This window comes from Mustela nigripes, chromosome 11, assembly GCF_022355385.1.
Source record: "Mustela nigripes isolate SB6536 chromosome 11, MUSNIG.SB6536, whole genome shotgun sequence".
NCBI lineage: Eukaryota > Metazoa > Chordata > Mammalia > Carnivora > Mustelidae > Mustela > Mustela nigripes.
In genome coordinates, this window is record NC_081567.1 from 35,892,605 (window position 1) to 35,911,136 (window position 18,532).

An 18,532-nucleotide genomic window follows, 5' to 3' on the forward strand; every position below is an offset into this window, starting at 1 on the left:
GAGGCCGGAAGTTAGAAGTTAGGGGTTGGCAGGGCCCTGGTCCCTCTGAAGGCTCTGGAGGAGGATCTTTCTTGCCTCTCCAGCTTCTGGCGGATCAGACAGTCCTTGGTGTTCCTTGGCTTGTAGATGCATCTCTCCAGGCTCTGCCTGTGTCCTCGCATGGCCTCTTTTCTGTGTCTGTGTGTCCTCTCCTCTTCTTGTAAGGACACCAGTCATTGAACTTAGGGCCGACCCGTATGCAGTGTGGCCTTATCTTAATTACATCTGCACAGACCCTATTTCCAAATAATGTCCCCTTCCAAGGTTCCTACCAGATGTGAATTGGGGGGAGGGGGTACCCTTCAACCTCTTTGGCTCCTTAGCCTCGGACCCGACAGAAGAGCAGGTGCTGGCTCTGAATGTGTAGTGTCCGTCTGCCCCCTAGCTGGTGGTCGTCTGCTGGGCACAAATAGCACCTGTTTCCCTGGGCCTCTCTTTGGCCCCATGGCCCACACGATTGCCCCAGCAGCTGATCTGGAGCTCGGCGGACACACCCAGCCCAAGTGTGTTGAATGGGTGGATGGACAGCTGGCCAGGGGCAGGCAATTCCAGGAGGCCGCCCAGCCGAGGGCTTGTACTGGCCAGGCTGGTGGGGGGGAGTTCTTCAGTTCCCTGTTGAGTGTGCTCCAGTATGGAGTGACGTGGAGTCAGCCTGTCCTGGGGGCTCTGCTTCTCAGCTGGTTATGTGATGGAGAGAGCCGCAGGCCCAGAAGCCAGTGACTCAGACCTGGCAGTGTTAGGCCCAGCTCTCCTGTGTGAGCTTGCCCTTGCCCTTGCCTTGAGGGGCTCCTCAGAGTCTCCTGCCCCCAGCCTCTGAGGGAGCCCCTTGGAAAGAGAACTTCCAGGTGTGTCCCCTGCGGCTGTCAGTGAGAGGCTTGCCTCCTGGCATGTCTGCCTTTCTGCCCCTCCTTGCGGGCTAAAAGGGTAGGTATCTGGGTCTCCTCACAGAAGACTTCAGGGTCCCCAGACCAGAGGAAGCTCTTGAAGCTGGTGACTGTAGCTGTTTCCTTTCTGTGGTTTGTCCTGCTTCTGGAGATCAGGGATGGGGACAGGTCTCCAGGGTCTGCTGGCCTTTCTAGAAAAGCTTCCTGGCGAATGTCATCTGGACTCCTAGCCTGGCATTCCTCATTCTCTTCTGTCTGGCTTTTCCCATCCTCCTGACCACTTTCCTTGGCTCCTGCAGTGATCAACCCCAAATGCCCTCCTCCTCAAAGGAGCTCCTATGGTCCCCATCCCTACCTGTCCCTAAGACTGCTGCTACGAGGTGAGCTCTCTCTTCATGCCCCCTCCTCTCCCCTCCAAGTAGACGCCCTGTGTTTAAGGGGAGGGTCTTTAATTCAGGAATCCAGGTCATGGTTATCACAACAACCTTCTGAGCCAATAAGGCAACTGCTTCTGTGACCTTCTGATCACAGAAAAATAGTCCTGGGCAGGTTAAATGACTTGACCCAAGGGTACTTCTCTGGTTCTGAATCCCAGTGTCGAATCTCCTCTCTCCTGGAACTCTCTGCCACTGAGTGGAGGGAAGGCCTTATATTTTGCCACCATCACCCGTTCATCCATCCATCCATCCATCCACCCATTGTGTCACTCCACAATGTCTGTCCAAGGTTCTGGGATATAAAATCTCTAACGAGGAAACCAAATAAGAAAGTTATTTAGTTTATTGGATGATTTTAGGGGCAGTGGAGAAAAAGACTAGGTTGGGGAGGGGGAAGGCTAGTCGGGAGACAGTGTCACCAGGGTGACAGGAGAGGGCCTTGCCAGGAAGGTGACAAGGAGCCAAGTCTCAGGGGAGGAGAGTGGGGTGCCAGGTGGCTGTGTGGGAAGAGCCTTCCCAGCAGAAAGCACAGTGAGTGAGCACAGGGGGGCAGGGGGTCTGGTGTACTTGCTCCAGGAGGAGCAAGCCTGTGTGGAGGGAACCAGGGAGTGGGAGCAGAGCCTGTGCAGAGGGGGAGAGGGTGCAGAGCTCAGGGAGGGGCTGTTTCACAACCCAGATGAGAGATGACAGGCTGGGGGTGGAAGAAATGATTGGATGGATGATAGATTTTGAAGGCAGACAACAGGTTTAGCTAAGTTTTGGAGAAAGAAAGGAACCAAGAACACTTTATCCTTATTTTTTTCCAATTGCTTTATTGAGATAAAATTCAAAAAGATATAATATGCTCATTTAAAGTGTGCAACTCAGTAGTTTTTAAAAAATGTGCATTGCTTAATTTTTTCAAAAGATTTTATTTATTTGATAGAGAGATCACAAGCAGGCAGAGAGGCAGGCAGAGAGAGAGAGAGAGGGAAGCAGGCTCCCAGGACCCTAGGATCATGACCTGAGCCGAAGGCAGAGGCTTTAACCCACTGAGCCACCCAGGTGTCCCAATTGTAGAACATTTTTTTATCAGCCCCCGAAAGGAAGCTGTGCCCTTGTCACTCCTCATTCCCCACAAGTTGCCCTTGCGGCCCCTGCCCAACACTAACCTGCTTTCTATCTCTGTGCATTTCCCTGTTCTGGACTTTCATACAAATGGAACCACATGGTATGTGGCCTCTTGTGTACGGCTTCTCTCACCGAGCATCATGTCTCCACAGTTCGCCCACCTTATAGCAGATGTCTGGGCTTCATTCCTTCTTAGCTGCTGAGTAACAAAGAATAAATATTCATTGAATAATACTCCACAAGGAATGGATATTCGTTGACTAATAATAATACTATTCATTGAATAATACTGCATGAATAGACCGCTTTTGTTTATCTATTCATCAGTTGATGGACATTTGAGTTGTTTCAACCTTTTGGGTCTTGTGAGTAATGCTTCTCTGAACATTGATGTACACAATTTTTTTTTTAAGATTTTATTTATTTATTTGACAGAGATCACAAGTAGGCAGAGAGGCAGGCGTGGGGAGGGAGGAAGCAGGCTCCCCACTGAGCAGAGAGCCCCTGATGCGATGCGGGGCTCGATCCCAGGGCCCTGGGATCATGACCTGAGCCGAAGGCAGAGGCTTTAACCCACTGAGCCACCCAGGCACCCCCACAATTTTTTTTTAAGATTTATTTATTTATTTGAAAGAGACAGAGAGAGGAGGGGCAGAGGGAGAGGGAGAATCTCAAGCTCTTTGCTGAGCACAGAGCCAGATACAGGGATTGATCCCATGACCCTGAGATCAGGACCTGAGCTGAAATCTGAAATCGAGAGTCAGATGCTTGACTGAGTCACCCAGGCGCTCCCAATGTGCACATTCCTGTGTGGAGACGGGTTTTGGGAGATTTTGTCTTTTTTTTTTTTTTTTAAGATTTTATTTATTTATTTGCGAGAGCACACACACATGTACAAGCAGGGAGAGGGGCAGGGGAAGAGGGAGAAGCAGTCTCCCTGCGGAGCAGGAAGTCCAATGCGGGGCTCAATCCCAGGGCCCTGAGATCATGACCTGCACTGAAGGCAGATGCTTAACTGACTGAGCCATCCAGGCGCCCCGGGAGATTTTGTCTTAATATTAGGAATACCTTATGCATTTTTTTAAAAAAAGTTTTTATTTCTAAGTAATCTCTATGCCCAGCAAGAGTCACATGCTCCATCCACTGAGCCAGCCAGGTGCCCCTAGAAATACCTTATACATCTCTGGTATTATTTGGCTTTCAGAAGTCTATTGCAGGTCATTTGAGCCTCCCACTATCTGGCACATTGTAGGCACTCCATCAATAGCTGTGGAATGAAGGCGCCACAAACCTGGTATTTTTCTTTTCCACTTTATTATGATGAAACAGGCACAGAGCAGTTGAAATTCTTGCTCAAGTCTCCACTGCTGATTAGGGGAGAGCAACTTTGGCCCCTCTGTCCTTCTGTCTTTCTCTTCCTCCCTGAGAGTCCCAGGGTCCCAGGGCTGCTCCTGGAACCGGGCAGCTCTGCCTGAGCACCAGGCTCCATCCCACAGGCAGCTTCTTCGAGGCCCTGCCACTTCTGTCTGCTCCTTTGTGCTTTCTCTGGGGAATATCCCCCAGTAGGCTAGCAAGGCCAGCTAGGCTCCAGACCTGTAATGTTCCCAGAGCTGATGGACATCAGTCTTGCCTGCCTCCTCACGTGAAGTGTGATTGAGTGGGTTTGAGGAATGGCCCAGGAATGGATTTTTTAACTTTTAAGCTCCTCTGTGATCCTTTTGCAGATGGCCTTGAGCCACATCTTGAGAAGGGCTGACCCAGGGGAGGAGGCTCATTACTGTCTGGTGCTCTCAGGTCATCCAATAGGTGTTTGCTGTGCTGGGATATCTGCCAGGCCCCAGGCTGGACACCTGCAGTCCTAGTGGGGATACACTGTAGGCCCTGGCCCCAGGGGGCTTATTGAAATGGGGACACAAGTTAAAAGGGACATAGGGTGACAAGTGCTGTAGGAGCACAGAGTAGAAGCACGTCAGTACTCAGTACTGAGGGGCCCAGGGTGTTCTCCCAGGGGTGAGCTGGAATTACCTAGTCCAAGCAGTGGTGGAGTAGACAACAGTGAGGCTGGCACTTGGGGGAGACTGTTGGAAATGCATGGGGTCTGAATGCGGTTCCTTGGAGGATTCTGCAGGTGCTGGTTTGTGTGAGTCTAGTGCTCAGGGCTTTCTCAGGCCCTGGGGGGACATGAAGAGGCTTTGGGTTTACCTCTTGCTGCAGAATCAGTGACAACCGAGGAGGGAAGATCAGAGACAGGCATGCCCCCCCGAAGGCCACATGGGGCAGGGGCTGTGTCACTTGGCTCAGTGTGGATGGTGGTGGACACTGAGTCAGTTGAGGTCAGCAAGGGGAATAATGTAGCCTGGAGGGGTGAGAAGCAGAGGACATTATGGAGGCCGCAGGCTGTAGGCTGGCAAGAGGGAGTGGGTGTGGTCAGACCTGAGGAGAGGCAGGAGAGTGTTCCAGGCGGGGACCAGTGTGGCCATCTGGACCTCTTATGGGTTGGTTTGTGTCTTCCACAAAGGCAGGATGAAGTCCCAATTCCTAGTGCATCCAAGTGTGGCTTTATTTGGAAATAGGTTCCTTGCAGATGTAGTGAGTTAATCTGACTGGTGCCCTTAGATGTGAAGGAGAAGAGACGCAAAATAGGGAGAAGTGTGTGCTGTGTGAGTAAGATGGGAAACCCACAGGGATGAGCCAGGGACTGATGCCGGGAGCCACCAGAAGCTGGAAGAGGCAGGAAGGAGCTTCCCTTAGCCCTTTTGGTGGGAGCATGGCCCTGTAGACACCCCGATTTTAGACTTCTGGGCTCCAGAACTATGGGGCCAGGCATTTCTTCCTTTCTTCCCCCCTCCCTTCTCTCTTTTCTTCCTTCTTCCCTTCCTTCCTTCCTTCTTTCCTTCTTTCCTTCCATATTTAATTAGTTTCAAGCAAAAGGCTTCCCATGACCAGGGATCAAAACACTTCTGTGGCTTAAAGCTGTCCAAGTTGGGTTTCATGGCAGCAGCTCCAGGAATGGGCTTTGATGCAGGAATTTGGGGCCCTGGTCCTGCCCGGCTGGGGGCAGACAGGCCGTTGGCTGGAGCACCTCAGATGGAACCTGGCAGAGACTATGTGGGGCCCCTGGTGTTGATCAGGAAGGGTCATTCAGTGTGGAATGTTCACTTGCCAGGGGCAGTGAGTGTGGAATGTTCACTTGCTCTTGCCCCGCCCTCTGGCTTGCCCTTGGCTTTGACCTTCCTCTCCCCAGGGGAGCCCCGTGGGAACTAGAATTCCGCTTGCCCTGACCTGCATGGTCACCAGGCTGCTGAAGGGAAAGAAAGTTCTGGGTGACAAGAGCCTCCTTTGGTTTCAGTGTTTGAAGAGACAAGACAAGAGCTCAGGCCCTTGGTGACACTAATGCCAACAAGAAGGAAGTCATTCTTGAGTTTAATTGCCTAAAATAATTTCTCCCTGGGGGTTGGGATGTCCAGAGGGGGAGCTCTGTGAGAGGGACAGAGCCACATCTCAATGGGAAATCGTGGCCCACGTGTCTGAGGGTCACTGGGCCAGGCCATTTGAGGATATAAACTGGGAAGCCTGCTCCTGGGGAGACATGGGATTTCTAGAACATTCTACCATAGAGTTGCCTGGATATTCCTTGCCTGTGGTGTTCCAAGCTCTGAAGTGCCCTTGAGGCTTTGAGAGTTTGTACAGTCCATGGAGCAGTGAGCGGGCAGAGGTCTTCTTCCTTTTCCCTTGTGACCCAGACTCCGGAAGTCTCTTCTGGCTGGTGTCATTTGGCCTCTCCAAATCCTGAACTCAGAAGCTAAGGGCTGATCTCATGTAGCTTTCGTGGAACCAGCTGACCTTTGTCCCCTGGTGATGAGGATAGTGAGCCCCTCCCTGCATTCTCCTCCCTGTGACACCAGAGCAATCGGAGTCATGGGGAATGCAGGGCTGGGCTGGGTGTACAGGGCTTCCTTGAGCTTGAACCTTACCCCAGTCCTTCCCAAAATCTCCATGGAGAGCTTTGTTGGGGGACCCAGCTGGACGTCAGAGCCCTCAGCTGGCCCTTGTTGGGAGACTATGCCTTCTGTAGGAACAGGCCAGGGGAACAGATGGGTGACCCCAGGAGTGCTGGATCTCTGAGGGGATGGGGGATCCAGGACTCTGTGTTTACATCCAGCCTTGCCCCCAGCTCAGTAGGCAGCTTCCAGAAGGTCACCTCTGCTGTGAAATGAGTGAGCTGGACTAGTTAATTTCTAAGTTTTCTTCCAGTGCTACAAATCTCTAAGACAAAAATAACCAAAACAAGTTGCGGTTTGGGGCCATGAGTTCGAGGACCTGGGAGTGGAGCCCATCTGTTGTGAGTTTGGTGAAGCCTTTTGGGAGAGAAGGTGGAAAGATCTGTCTTGGCATCTGAATAACAGTTTTGCTGAAGGGGGTTTGGACCGGAGCACACAGGGCAACAAACCAGGCAGAATATTCATGTTATTGCTGCTCTAGCCTTTGCCCTTGGCTCGATCTTCCTCCGTAACCTTCTCTGAGTAGACTTGGGGGCAAACAGCTTCTCTGGTCATCTTGGCAGCTGGAGGTGTGATCTGCTAAGGACACCTTCTGAACAGGTGTTGGGGAGGCTGGGTACCACTAGTGGTGGTGAAGGGGCCGCCTGTGGTCGCACAGACCCATGGGTGGAGCCCTTCAAAGCTGCAAAAACATTAGTTCTGATTTCAGGCCAGCAGGACAAGCGAAGTGTCTCTCTCGCTCCATCTCTGTGACACGGTCAAAGCGACTTTCTCAAGACTGGAGTCATTTCTGAAGGGCTTATTGCTTTGCTCCCTGGGCTCGCTTATTCCAAGGACAGTGAGGACATGCCGGCACTTGGTGGCCTCTCTGGCTGTGTTGCCACTTCTGAGAGCTGAGATGGGCCCTTATTTGCTCTTCCTTCAGGCAGAGCCTCTCACCCACACGCGGGTGAGACACACGCGGCCCGCAAGTGGGTCGTCTTAGGCATCCTCCTGAGGGTGCCTTTGTGCTAGGGGTGCCATGCAGGGTTACCTCCCTTCAGTGGTGAAAGGGAGGAGTCTGGGGGTCTGGGAGGAGTCTGGGAGAGAGAGATGTGCATTGCCTCAGCCAGTTTCTGGGTGAGTCAGGACTGACTGGAAGTGGTGGGGGTCAGTTACCACAGGAGTCAATGTGGGGCTCAGCAGGATGGGATCTGGGGCCCAGGAGTGTTGACAGCTGAGGCCCATTCTTATCCCAGGCCAGCTGGAACCTCATGGTAAAAATCAGGTTACCCCCAGCATGCCCACAACTCTACGCCCCAGCTGCTTCTGGCTATTCGAAAGGGAGAAGGAGCCCTCGGCAGAAAGACCGTCCTGGCCCACTGACTGACCTCCCAGAAACAGAGGGTTGGAATGAGTGGAGTGAAGGTGAACCATTTTGGCTCCTGTCCAAAGCTTGTTCTGTTTTGGCCTACTCGGTGAACTTGGGATTTGGCCTGGCATCTTTGCTTTTCTAGGAAATTAGTATTATTATATCTGACATTGCAGGATGCTTTTATTTTATTTTATTTTTTTAAAGATTTTATTTATTTATTTGACAGAGAGAGATTATAAGTAGGCAGAGAGGCAGGCAGAGAGAGAGTGAGGAGGAAGCAGGCTCCCCGCTGAGCAGAGAGCCCGATGCGGAACTCGATCCCAGGACCCTGAGATCATGACCTGAGCCGAAGGCAGCGGCTTAACCTACTGAGCCACCCAGGTGCCCTGCAGGATGCTTTTAAACATCAACTGATGCTTAAAATACTTTGAAGGGGATGGCAAAGGAGGTATTATTACCTGCATTTTATGCATGAATGGAGTTGGTGCAGGGGGAGTGAGGACCAAGGTCACATTGCCAGTTAGTGAGACATGGAGGAGCTTCTGACCCCATCCAGAGACCATTCTGGCAGAAGGAAGCCCCAAGATGTGGTCCTAGCCCAGGCTGTGGAAAGCATCAGATCCATTTCCCAAGCTCAAGAATCAAGCAGACTCCCCCCTGCTTCCCTGTCTTGGGGATGCGGTGGGTCTGGTGAGTCATTGTTCACCCCATTTCCAAGCCCAGGTGACTCTGACCAGAACTCAGGGCAGCCATCTGACCAGGACCTTAGGGAGCCACACTCCTTTGGCTCTCAGGAGGTCTCTCCCTGCCTGGTGACCTCCCAGAGGTCATCTTCCAGACTCCAGGGGGACTCCATGTCTTTGGGTGGGAAGGTGGGAGGTGGAGGGTGCCAGCTACCTGTCTCGGGATCTAGCATGTACCTCTCCCTCCTGCCTTCCCTCCCCTGCTCAGCTCACCCCCTCTGAATGGAGGAAGTATTATCCAATGACTCCTACAAGGATTTCTCTTCACTTCAGGCAGGGCCGATCTCTGGGAAAACTGGGTTTTCCACAAGCTGTCCCTTTAATCATTGAGTCACTGTAAGGGGTGAGGACTTCGGGTTTTACTTCTTTCAGAGGCATTTGCCTTTCAGAAAGGAGTGTTCATCCAGAACCATGAATCCCCTGGGCATCAGTAACAAGAATATGTATATGTGATGGTTGTGGGGTTGTGTGTGATTTCTCTCCATAGCGCCCAAAGCAAGAATTCCCAGGAATTAGGGATGGGAATGGGGGGTGGAGTTCTTCTGTAATTCTCTGAACTTTATGGGTTAAAGCAATTGTCTTGAAGTCTTAATCCTTTTTAAAGGGAGGAGGAAGAGGATAGACTCAGAATCTGGCTCACCCCCTCTCCTTTCTGGGGATTGGTAGCCTGGTGCCAGGAAAGCCAATGAGACTTGGTTGGTGGGGAGCTGGCTTCGGGTTTAACTGTGTCCTTGGGGCAACCACTCTTCAGAGTTTTCGGTTCTTGACCAGTGAAATCAAAACACTTTGTCTGGTCTGTGAGGCGGTCACTTTTGACTCCTAATCCCATGGTTCTCTCTGATTGGTGCCATTGTCATTGCGTCCTATCCCCTGGGTGAATCATTTTGGGGCTGGAGTCCAGCTGGGGACTAGCTGTCCTGGTGGGATTAACCTTGACTTTAGGAACTTGGCCAGGGGGCCAAAGAACCTTCCCAGGATGGCAGCCTCACCCACTGTACCCTGGGTCCCTTGTCAGGGGGAAAGAGGTAAAGTCCAACCAAATGGCAAGAGAGAGGGTCCCGGGGTTCTGGGAGGATGTGGACACTTCCCTTCTAGGGTCCTCAGCACGGGCATCTGCAAAGCTGTCTGAAGGCTCATCCAAGAAGCGAAAGAACGAGGGGCCCTGAGTGGTGAACATTTACTCAGTTAATAAGGTCAAGAAAAAAAATGTGACACTTTAAGAGGCTGCTGACCATTGGCCCAGTCCAGGAGTGTTCGGAGACAAGATCTAGGACCCAGAAGGGGTCAGTCTCCTGCTCTGGCTCTGTAAACTGTCTTTCTCGAGGGCTCTCAGCTATACTTGAGGCATGGCAAACAAGCTGTCTGAGTGTCTGGGTGAAGGACAGCCTGGTGAAAGACGTGGGACCCTCTGGATGCAAGACTGGTGTTCCTGACTCCTGGGTACACAAGTGTCCAGGGCTAGAACTGGAAAGCGATGGTCTCTCTGGGGCCTTATTATGATGACTCATCTACGTGACTCTGTATGTGTGACCGTCAAAGGTATCTTACCTGTGTGTGACTTGGACTCCGTAATTTGAAATGGATGAGAAGACACATGGAGGATAACCTTGGCTGAGCCTCAGAAACACATGTGCTAAGGAGTCTTGGACAGGTGGGATTGAGTTTACCTTCTACTCTGTGGAAGCACTGAATAAATTCAGCCTCTAGAGCTGGCCTGAGTACAGGTCAGCCAAACAAAATCTCAGGTTCTGACCTTCCTTCTCCTGATCTCCAGCTTCAACACAGACTCCCTGACGCCTGGCAGCCAGGGTGGCTCAGAGCCATGGTTCTCAAACATCGGTGCTCGTTAGCATCACCTTCTGGAACATGCAGCTTACACTGACCCGCCCTTGGAGACTGGGCGTCCCTGCTTGGAAAGCCCTGCAGGTCTCTGGTACTGCCCACACGTGGCCCGGGAACTCCGCTTTGTGTCTTGGCCCGAGCTCCAGCCCATTCCTGGAATGCTTGTTGGGCAAATGACTTTCCTGAGTCTGCTTCCTTAGAGGTTAATAGTCCTTCCTTCCCATGCCTCAGAGGGCTGCCGGGGGCAGGGAAGAAGAACGTAAAACCACTTCTGGTTTTACCACCAGTTCTGCGTGAGGGTGAGACATCACCCAGCTCAGTGCGTGGCAAACATTGGTCAGCAGATGCTATACAGGGGGCTCCTTGGACTTTTGGGGAAAATGATCAATAGGAAGCTAATGGAATTTTTAGGGACAAGGCAGGATAGGAAGGAGCAGTGGCTGTCACCCACCCTTCCTTAGGCCCCCTATCCTGTCCCTGGGAGGCACAGACAGGCCCAAGGGAAGCAGCTGCCAGGAGATAAAGGGTGGTTGAACCCCAGCTCCTTCATCTTCCCACACCTATGAGACTCATTGATGGAGCTCTAGCCGTCGTGGGACATGGTTTGCGAGCTACATGGGGGCAGAATGAACTCTGGACTGAGAGCCATGAACCTGGGCTCTGTTGCAACCCTATCCTGACCTTGGGAAAGTCTCTAAAGCTCCCTGGCCAGAGCTTCCTCATCTGCACCTGGACTCAGGCCCCTGGTGACTCCACAGTTCTGAGTCTGTGTGAGAAGAGCTTTGGAATGGGTTAGGAGCTGACTGGTGGTAGAGAGAGGAACTGAGCCTGGAGCCCCCACTGGGGCCGCTGGTGGGGCAAGCTGCCGAAAGGCTGACTCCAAAGACGGCAGAGGCGGTGTCAGGAGAGAAAGCAGACCTGGTTTAGGCCATGCTCTGCCTGGCACGCGGGCCTTCCCGTGATCTGTGGGGTTGAGCTGGGGGCTTGCTATTCGTGTACTCTGATGTAAGCACCCAGGCCTGCCCAGGTCAGGGCAGCTGCCTTGGCAGCAGCACATACAGTACAGCACTGTGTGTCCTGGGGCAGACCAGGAGTCATCTTACCAGGGTCTGAACCCTTTTGGGGTGTCCAGGGTGCCCTGTGCCTTCCCCCACCTCCTCCAGGGGCCACTGGGGGGTTTCAGCTAGATGCTGGGGAAATCAGGGAGGGAGGGAAGACACTGGATTTGATTTCATGGAATTGAATTTACTAAGAGCCTCTGACTGCCTCCCAGAGGAGATATCAGGCCCAATGGCATAGCTGCTTCTTGGGAATTGGGCTCTGGGGGTCCAGTGGCACAGCTTGTTTCATTGAGAGTTTTTTCTATCAGTTATTTTTAGCCTGGGAAGAAAGGTCACAGGGCATGGAGGCATCATCCTTGGACTTTATGCTCCAAATTGCTTAGCAGGTCAGTGACAGCTTGACACTAAATCATAAAAACCAGGAAAGGATATGGATGTACACACACAGACACACAGAAACACACACACACACACACACACACACACACACTCCTGTCAGGGGCCCAGGAGTGGGAATAAACAATGTGAAGTTCATGTTAAGCCCCCAAAGTATGGGGTCCTCATCTCCCTTGGGATTATGTAGCCCTTTCACCCTTACTAGAGACAGGGTGTTCTGAGAATATTAGAAACACCACAGATGGTCAGACCCAGAGTATGTTCGACCCACAATCTCCACCATCATCATCACCATCACCGCCATCCCCACCATCCCCACCAGTCCCCACCATCATTACTACCATCACCACCATCCTTACCATCATCACTACCATAACCATCACCATCCTTACCATCATCACTACCATAACCATCACCACCACCCTCCTTATATTGTCATCACCACCACCACCACCATCTCCACAGTCCCCACCATTCCCATGATCATTGTCACCACCATCACCACCATCCTTACCATCATATCTCACCATCCCCACCATCCCCACCACCATCCTTATGTCATCATCACCATCACCACCATCCTTACCATCATCATCACCCTCACCATGATCCCCATCACCACAGTTCTTACCATCATCCCCACCATCATCATCACTATCACCACAATTGCCACCATCACCTTCCTCACCATCCATCCCTACCATCATAATCATCATTATATTCATCAATAATAGAGGGCAATAGGGCCTGAGGAAAGGGCTAGATTCTCCAGAGAAGCATGGACCATTGCTATTCCAAGGGCGAATGCCAAGCCTTGGGTGACTCATCCAACTTGGGAGTCCCCAGTGGGCACAAGAGTGGGGAGGGTCCAGGAGCAGAAGTCTTGGGCTCAGGGACTCAGGGCTCAGGATTATTTGGTTTATCAGTGGTTTGCAGCTTTGGCTGCATAGTAGAATTACTCAAGGTTGTTTTGTTGTTGTTGTTTGTTTGCTTATTTTTGTTAAAGTCCTGATGCTTGGGATATATCCTAATTCAATCAGAACCTCTGAGGAGAGGGGAAGAGTGGCACCAAGAACTGGGTGATTCCAATGTGTACCCAGTGCCCAGAACCACTGCGTCAGAAGCATTTTTATCCTCTGGTATAGTCTGGTGCTTCTCAAACTAAAGTGAAAATGACTCACCGGGGCATCTTGTGAAACTGCAGATTCTAATTCAGTGGGTCTGAGCTGGGGCCCGAGAGTCTGCATCTCTACCAAGCTCCCGGCTGCTGCTGCTGCTGCTGCTGCAGGTGCCCCGCCACACTCTGAGCAGCGTGGGTGAAACACCCCACTTTAGGGCCAGGCAGCCTCCTTTGCTGCTCGGTAGTTAAATGGCTTCAGCCAGTTGCCAGCTGTGTGTTGGGCAAGGCATTCAGTGTCTCAGATTTCAGTCCTGATCTCAGCTATAAAAATAGCAAGAGGAAGACTTGTCTTCCAGAAGCAAGTGGGATGAAGTAAATCGAGTAAGATCAGTTAATGTCTTATTTGCATGAAATGCTTTAACATTGCCTGGCACACTGAAAGCTTGTACAAATCTATCTCTTATGAGGTATAGTACCTGTATCTTGCTGCTCAGAGAATGTCAGTATCGATGAGCTAAACAGAGTTCCTGCCATAAGTTTTTCTCCAGGGAGTCAGGGGGGATGGAGATGGAAACAGAAGAATTAGGAGATAAGGAAAGAAAATTTTAACAGGTAACCTCCAGCTCTCCCCTAGGGGAACCAGAAATTTTCCTTGTACCCAGGTGTCACCACGGACCTCTCTCCCTGGCACTTTCTGTGGCTCTCAGGGACTGGGGGAACACAGGGAGGATTATCAAAGCCTTAGCTCTTGCAGTCTGGATGTGGACAGAAGGCGTGTGCAGGGAGGGGTGAGGTCCCAGGGAGAAGGGGTTCCCGTGTGCACCCCTAAACACAGGTTGACATAGGAGGCTTGGATGAGGAGTAGACAGTTCTGGATTCTAGTCACCCACTGGCCACCTGCTGTCTTAGGCAAGTCAAAGACTTTCTCTAGATTTTATGAAATGTGTCTGATGGTAATCAAGGCGGTCAAGTGAGGTCATGAGTATGAAAGTGTCCTATCAATATAAGCGGCTCCTTTATAATTAAAGGCACCCAAATTTCCTCCTGAGTTTGATCGCAGGTTGCTGCTATAGGGGTCAGTGAGAAAATAGTTGTTCTTGGCCCTTGGAGGCCACCCTAAAAGGGGAGCTCCAAGATGTGGTTTTTTTTTTGTGGGAGGCAGAGGTGGGAGTACCATGCTGTCCCCAGCAGAGGGAGGATGCTGCTTCCTCAGAAAGCATCTTTGTGAGTTAAGGGAGTCTTTGGGGCTGTATCAGCTACTGAAAGATAGGGTGCCAGACCTCCATTGTCCCCCTCCTGGAGCCTCCCCCTTAAACAGGTCCCAACCTGGGTGGGAGGGGACAGAAGGGGTAGTCTCAATCCTTTCTCCTGGCCCCATTTTACACTTAAATCCCACTTACCTCCTGCTGGAGGTCTCTGGCACAGACTAGGCCCCCATGGACTCTCTCCTGCTCTGCTCTCTGTGCACCCTCAGCTCTCCTTGGTAAAGCCACGGGCCCTTAGAAGGGGATCCCCTCGGGAAGGGGTTGGCTAAGGCCACCGGGAAGCCCTGGCCCTGCCTGTTTTGGGTAGCTCCTCCTCCTCAGGCCGTATCCCCTCTAATTTAAGCTAGCAAGGCCAGCAAATGCCTGCCCATAAGGAGACAGAGTTGAATGTGTGACTTAATAAGGCCGAGAGCCACAAGTAATCCCCTAAGTACTTGCTGTGGAACCTGAGATGATCTGGCCGGCGCACACCTGTTTTCACTCCTTTGCTGATAGCAGTGTAAAAAGCCTGCTGGTTAATGACTCTAGGAACTGACCAGGGGGTGGAATGTCCAAGCATCTGTCCTATCTTGGAAAGATCTCTTGGTGAGCCTCGCTGCACGTGCCTGCTGCAAGGTTGAGGAAGTACTGGAAGGGATCGCTAAATTTCCCTCCTCATGGTGATCAGGACCCAGTGGAGGCTTGAGAATCAGGGGCCAAGGGTGGGGTTCTAGAGGCAGCTCAGCTGCTCCCTCTCCCAGGGATGTAGAGTGGGTAATTCCCAAGCCACAGCTTCCAGGTCTTGGGTGGAAGTCCGAGTAATGGCCACTCTGCTTGCCTCAGAGGGCAGCTGTGAGGAGCAGGGAGGGAGGTCTACACCTCCCTTCCAGAGGACAGGAACTAAGTGGCATTAGATTCTTTAGAGAAGCAGAGTGAGTGCCAACCCTGTGAAACTGACCAATGGTGTTCTAATCATTTAGAACGGCAAGTTTCCGCTTCGGGTGGCACGGAAGATGTTGGCAATTTGTTGGAGAATCATTTCTCTGCTGGAGAAGCAAGTCTAGAGGAGAAGGAAAGGGCGCTTTATGCGGAGGCGGCCCCTCAAGAGAAGACCCTGCTCCTTCACTCCCCGGATGGCAGGGAGGCTGAGAGCTCGGAGCAGACAGCCGCTGGGTCACCTGCCAGCGCCAGCCCGGGCCCTGGTCCCGAATCCAGCCTCTCCAATGCCTCAGCCTCAGAGTCAGCTGCCCCCAGGGACCCTGCGGGACCCGGGGAGGAAGAAGTGGGCCCACCCAGAGCCAGCATCCTTCCAGCAGAAGGAGAGGGCGGGCCTGGGGAAGAGCTGGGACTGGGAGAGGGCCCAGGACAGGAGGGGGCGACTGAAGGGCAGGCTGGGAGTGGCGCAGTCCCCGAGGAAGCTGAGGAGGTTCTAGGGGACCACCCCACACAGGGGGCAGCAGGAGGGACTGTGCAACCAGAAGGCTTGGGAGCCTCTCCTGCCATGGAGGTCATGGAGGTCCACGCCCCTAAGACACAACAGGACAGCCCAGGGCGTGATCAGGAGCCAGAAGTGCCAGATGGAGGCTTGGACATGGACACAGAAACCAAGGAGGGAGCCGAGGACCAGGGGGAGCCCAGCCCAGTCTCAGAGACCAGCCATGCACGGAGCTCTGAGGCGGGGGACACCCAGGAGGACCACCCCCCTGAGGCCCAGGCCCCAGGGCTGACCGAGGAGGCCCTGGACGAGGCCTCCTCTGAAGAAGAGAGTGGTGACCACAGTGGAGGCGAGGAAGGAGGAGGAGCACCATCTGAAGAATCTGAGGAGGACAGTGGCGACGGGGAGAGTTCAGAAGAAACTGGGGGTGCCTCAGAGGAAGCCGGGGAACCCCAGGAAGCAGTAGGAACCATGAGCCCTGGAGATGAGGGGCCCCAGCTGAGCTCTGAGGAATTGAATACAAGACCGGAGGGGGACGAGGCAGAGGAGCCTAAGGAGGGGCCTCAGGGTAGGGGAGCATGAAGATTGATCCCAGCCCCTGGGGCAGCTGCTCTCTTCCTGCAAGACGTGTGTGGTGGATTAGGCAGGGACAGGGTGTGGTGGGAGAACCTGCAGCCAGCTCCTGGTTTGCTGGGTGGAGGCCCCAGCCAGGATGCCTGGCCCATGAGGGGCCTTTGGGCTGCTCAATGGGAGGTCGCACCATGGACAGCCCAGAATAACCTGGTCACTTCTGAGTGACGCCCTCTGGAGCTTTCCTGTTAGGGTCCGTCAATCCACTTCAGTGCGGACCACTGCCTTAACCTGAAGGACACGGGGCACGGTGTCAGGTTTTGAGGCCCTGTGGTGGCAGGCTGGTGGAGAGAGTTGTGGGTAGGGTGTGTTCAGAGCCCCCTGGGGTCTCCCCTTGAAGGCTAGGCCAGGTCTGGTGGGGTGGATGGGGAATGGGGTCAGGATGGTGATAATGAGGGACCCTGGTGTCCTGCAGGCCTGGGGGGTGGGGCACAGGGGAGGGCAGGGCCGACACTAGTGATGCAGTGCATCCTAGGGATGGCCAGCACCCCCCATGCTGTATCCGAATATGCTGGCCTGGACCAAGAGCGACTTGCAGGGTACAGGGCCTGGGCTCAGTCATCTGTCTCCAGTGTGGCCCCCCCACATATTTCCTTGCAGGATTTAGTTTCCACATTGCTTGTTGGGTATTTGCACTCTCCACAAGGGGGAGGGCCTGCAGTCAGCTGAAGGCCCCCCCCCCCCCCCCCCCCCCCCCCCTCACTGTGTCTGGGATTGGGCTGTCCCAGGGGATCTTGGAGAATCTGTTCCTGAGGTGTTGCATGAGACACAGTGATTCTTCTCTGCCCCCATTGGCTGTGGGACTGGTTTCCCCTATCCCTCACGCCCAAGTCCATCCCACCTGGTAGGCCTGGGAGCCTGCAGGGGGTCACCGGGGCTTCTCCTGCTTGGGCAGAGCAACGGGTTGGCCACCCCCCCGCCCCAAGACATCCAGCCGCAGCTCTTCCCACCCACAGCAGCCTGTGTGATCCTGAGAAAATGCTCATTTTGTTGGGTCAGTTGTTTGCTTGGAGCCTCTCTCTGGCTGCCTGCGCTGCTAGGAAGTAAGGCCGGCTCCTTTAAACCACTCCTGTCTCCTGCCCCGTCTTCACCTACTTAACTCCTCCCCTCGGATCTCAGCTCCCAGGTGGGGTTTCTGACCAGCCTGCTGAGACTTCACAGGCACACACCTTAGGCCCTTGTAGCTTCTGGAATCTTTCCTGCCATAGCCACAACACTGACCATAATTATTACCTTACTTTCAAGACTATTTCTCCCCCTCTCCCCATGAGACTAGAGGAAGACTCTCCAAGCTGTGTCTGTTTTGGGCACCACCGCTTTCCCAGTGTGGGGCTCTGTGCCTGACCCATGCTAGGTGCCCAATTCATTTTTGCTGAATATGTGAAATGGATCATGGAGTTTAGCGGAAGCTGAGTTTAGATTTTCAGAGTCTCTCAAGATATAACTCAGTTCAGTTGAACTTGGCAAGCCTTCCCTCGGCTCTTCCTTATGCCTTTTCCTGCCAAGAGCAAAGCCCGGCTCTTTGCTTTGCCCTAACCCTGCCCTCTGCTTCTCTCCCCAGAAGAGGCAGAGGATGTGAGTGAAGAAGCCCAGATGAGGGACCGTTCCCACATCGAGAAGACTCTGATGCTGAGTGAGGACAAGCCAGTGGATGATTACTCTGGTAACCAGAGGAAGGATCTGGGACTGGGGGTCGGGCTGGGTCTGGGCTCTGAGGCAGGCAGGTCTCCAGGGCTGAGAGCCCTGGAGATGGGGGCCCTGTAGAAGAGACTCCCAAACAGCGTTCAAGGCCCAGGTGGGGGTTCTTAATTGGCAGGGAGGAGGAGAGGTGATCCAAGCTGAGGGAACAGGGCCAGGGCCAAGGACAAATCCCAGTGCCGCTGCCTGGGGCCCAGTGCCAGCCTTCATGTGGCGGCCGGGGAAGCTTGCTCTTAAGAGTTCGTCCCATCTGTTTTGGTTTTTACAGTTTATAAAGCTCTTTTCTTTCTGGCACTTCACGCTCAGAATAACCCAAGGCTTTCAGGAGGGCTCATGCCTCCTCTTCATTGACGAGCTGGCTGGAGCTCAGAGGAGCCTCAGTTTGCACAGTTTGCGTGGGACACACAGCTAGAGGGGAGCTGTGGGAAGGTCAGGTCTAGATGGCCTGGTTTGGGGCCCCCGTTCCTCCTTCTGGGCCTCATACGCTGCAGGCTCCCAGCCTCACTCTGTGAGTTGCTTTTCCCTGGAGGGAGAAGAG

The 18,532-nt window shown here is 53.2% G+C and overlaps 1 protein-coding gene across 1 annotated transcript in view; it reads left to right on the forward strand.

Annotated features, from left to right (window-relative positions):
• SRL (sarcalumenin) overlaps window positions 1-18,532 on the forward strand; it is a 44,291-nt gene that overhangs the window by 16,696 nt on the left and 9,063 nt on the right. The window contains exon 2 of the mRNA XM_059415463.1: window positions 17,858-17,959. Coding sequence (XP_059271446.1) covers window positions 17,890-17,959 — 70 coding nt within the window. The 5' untranslated portion in view covers window positions 17,858-17,889. The remainder of the gene's footprint in view (window positions 1-17,857; window positions 17,960-18,532) is intronic.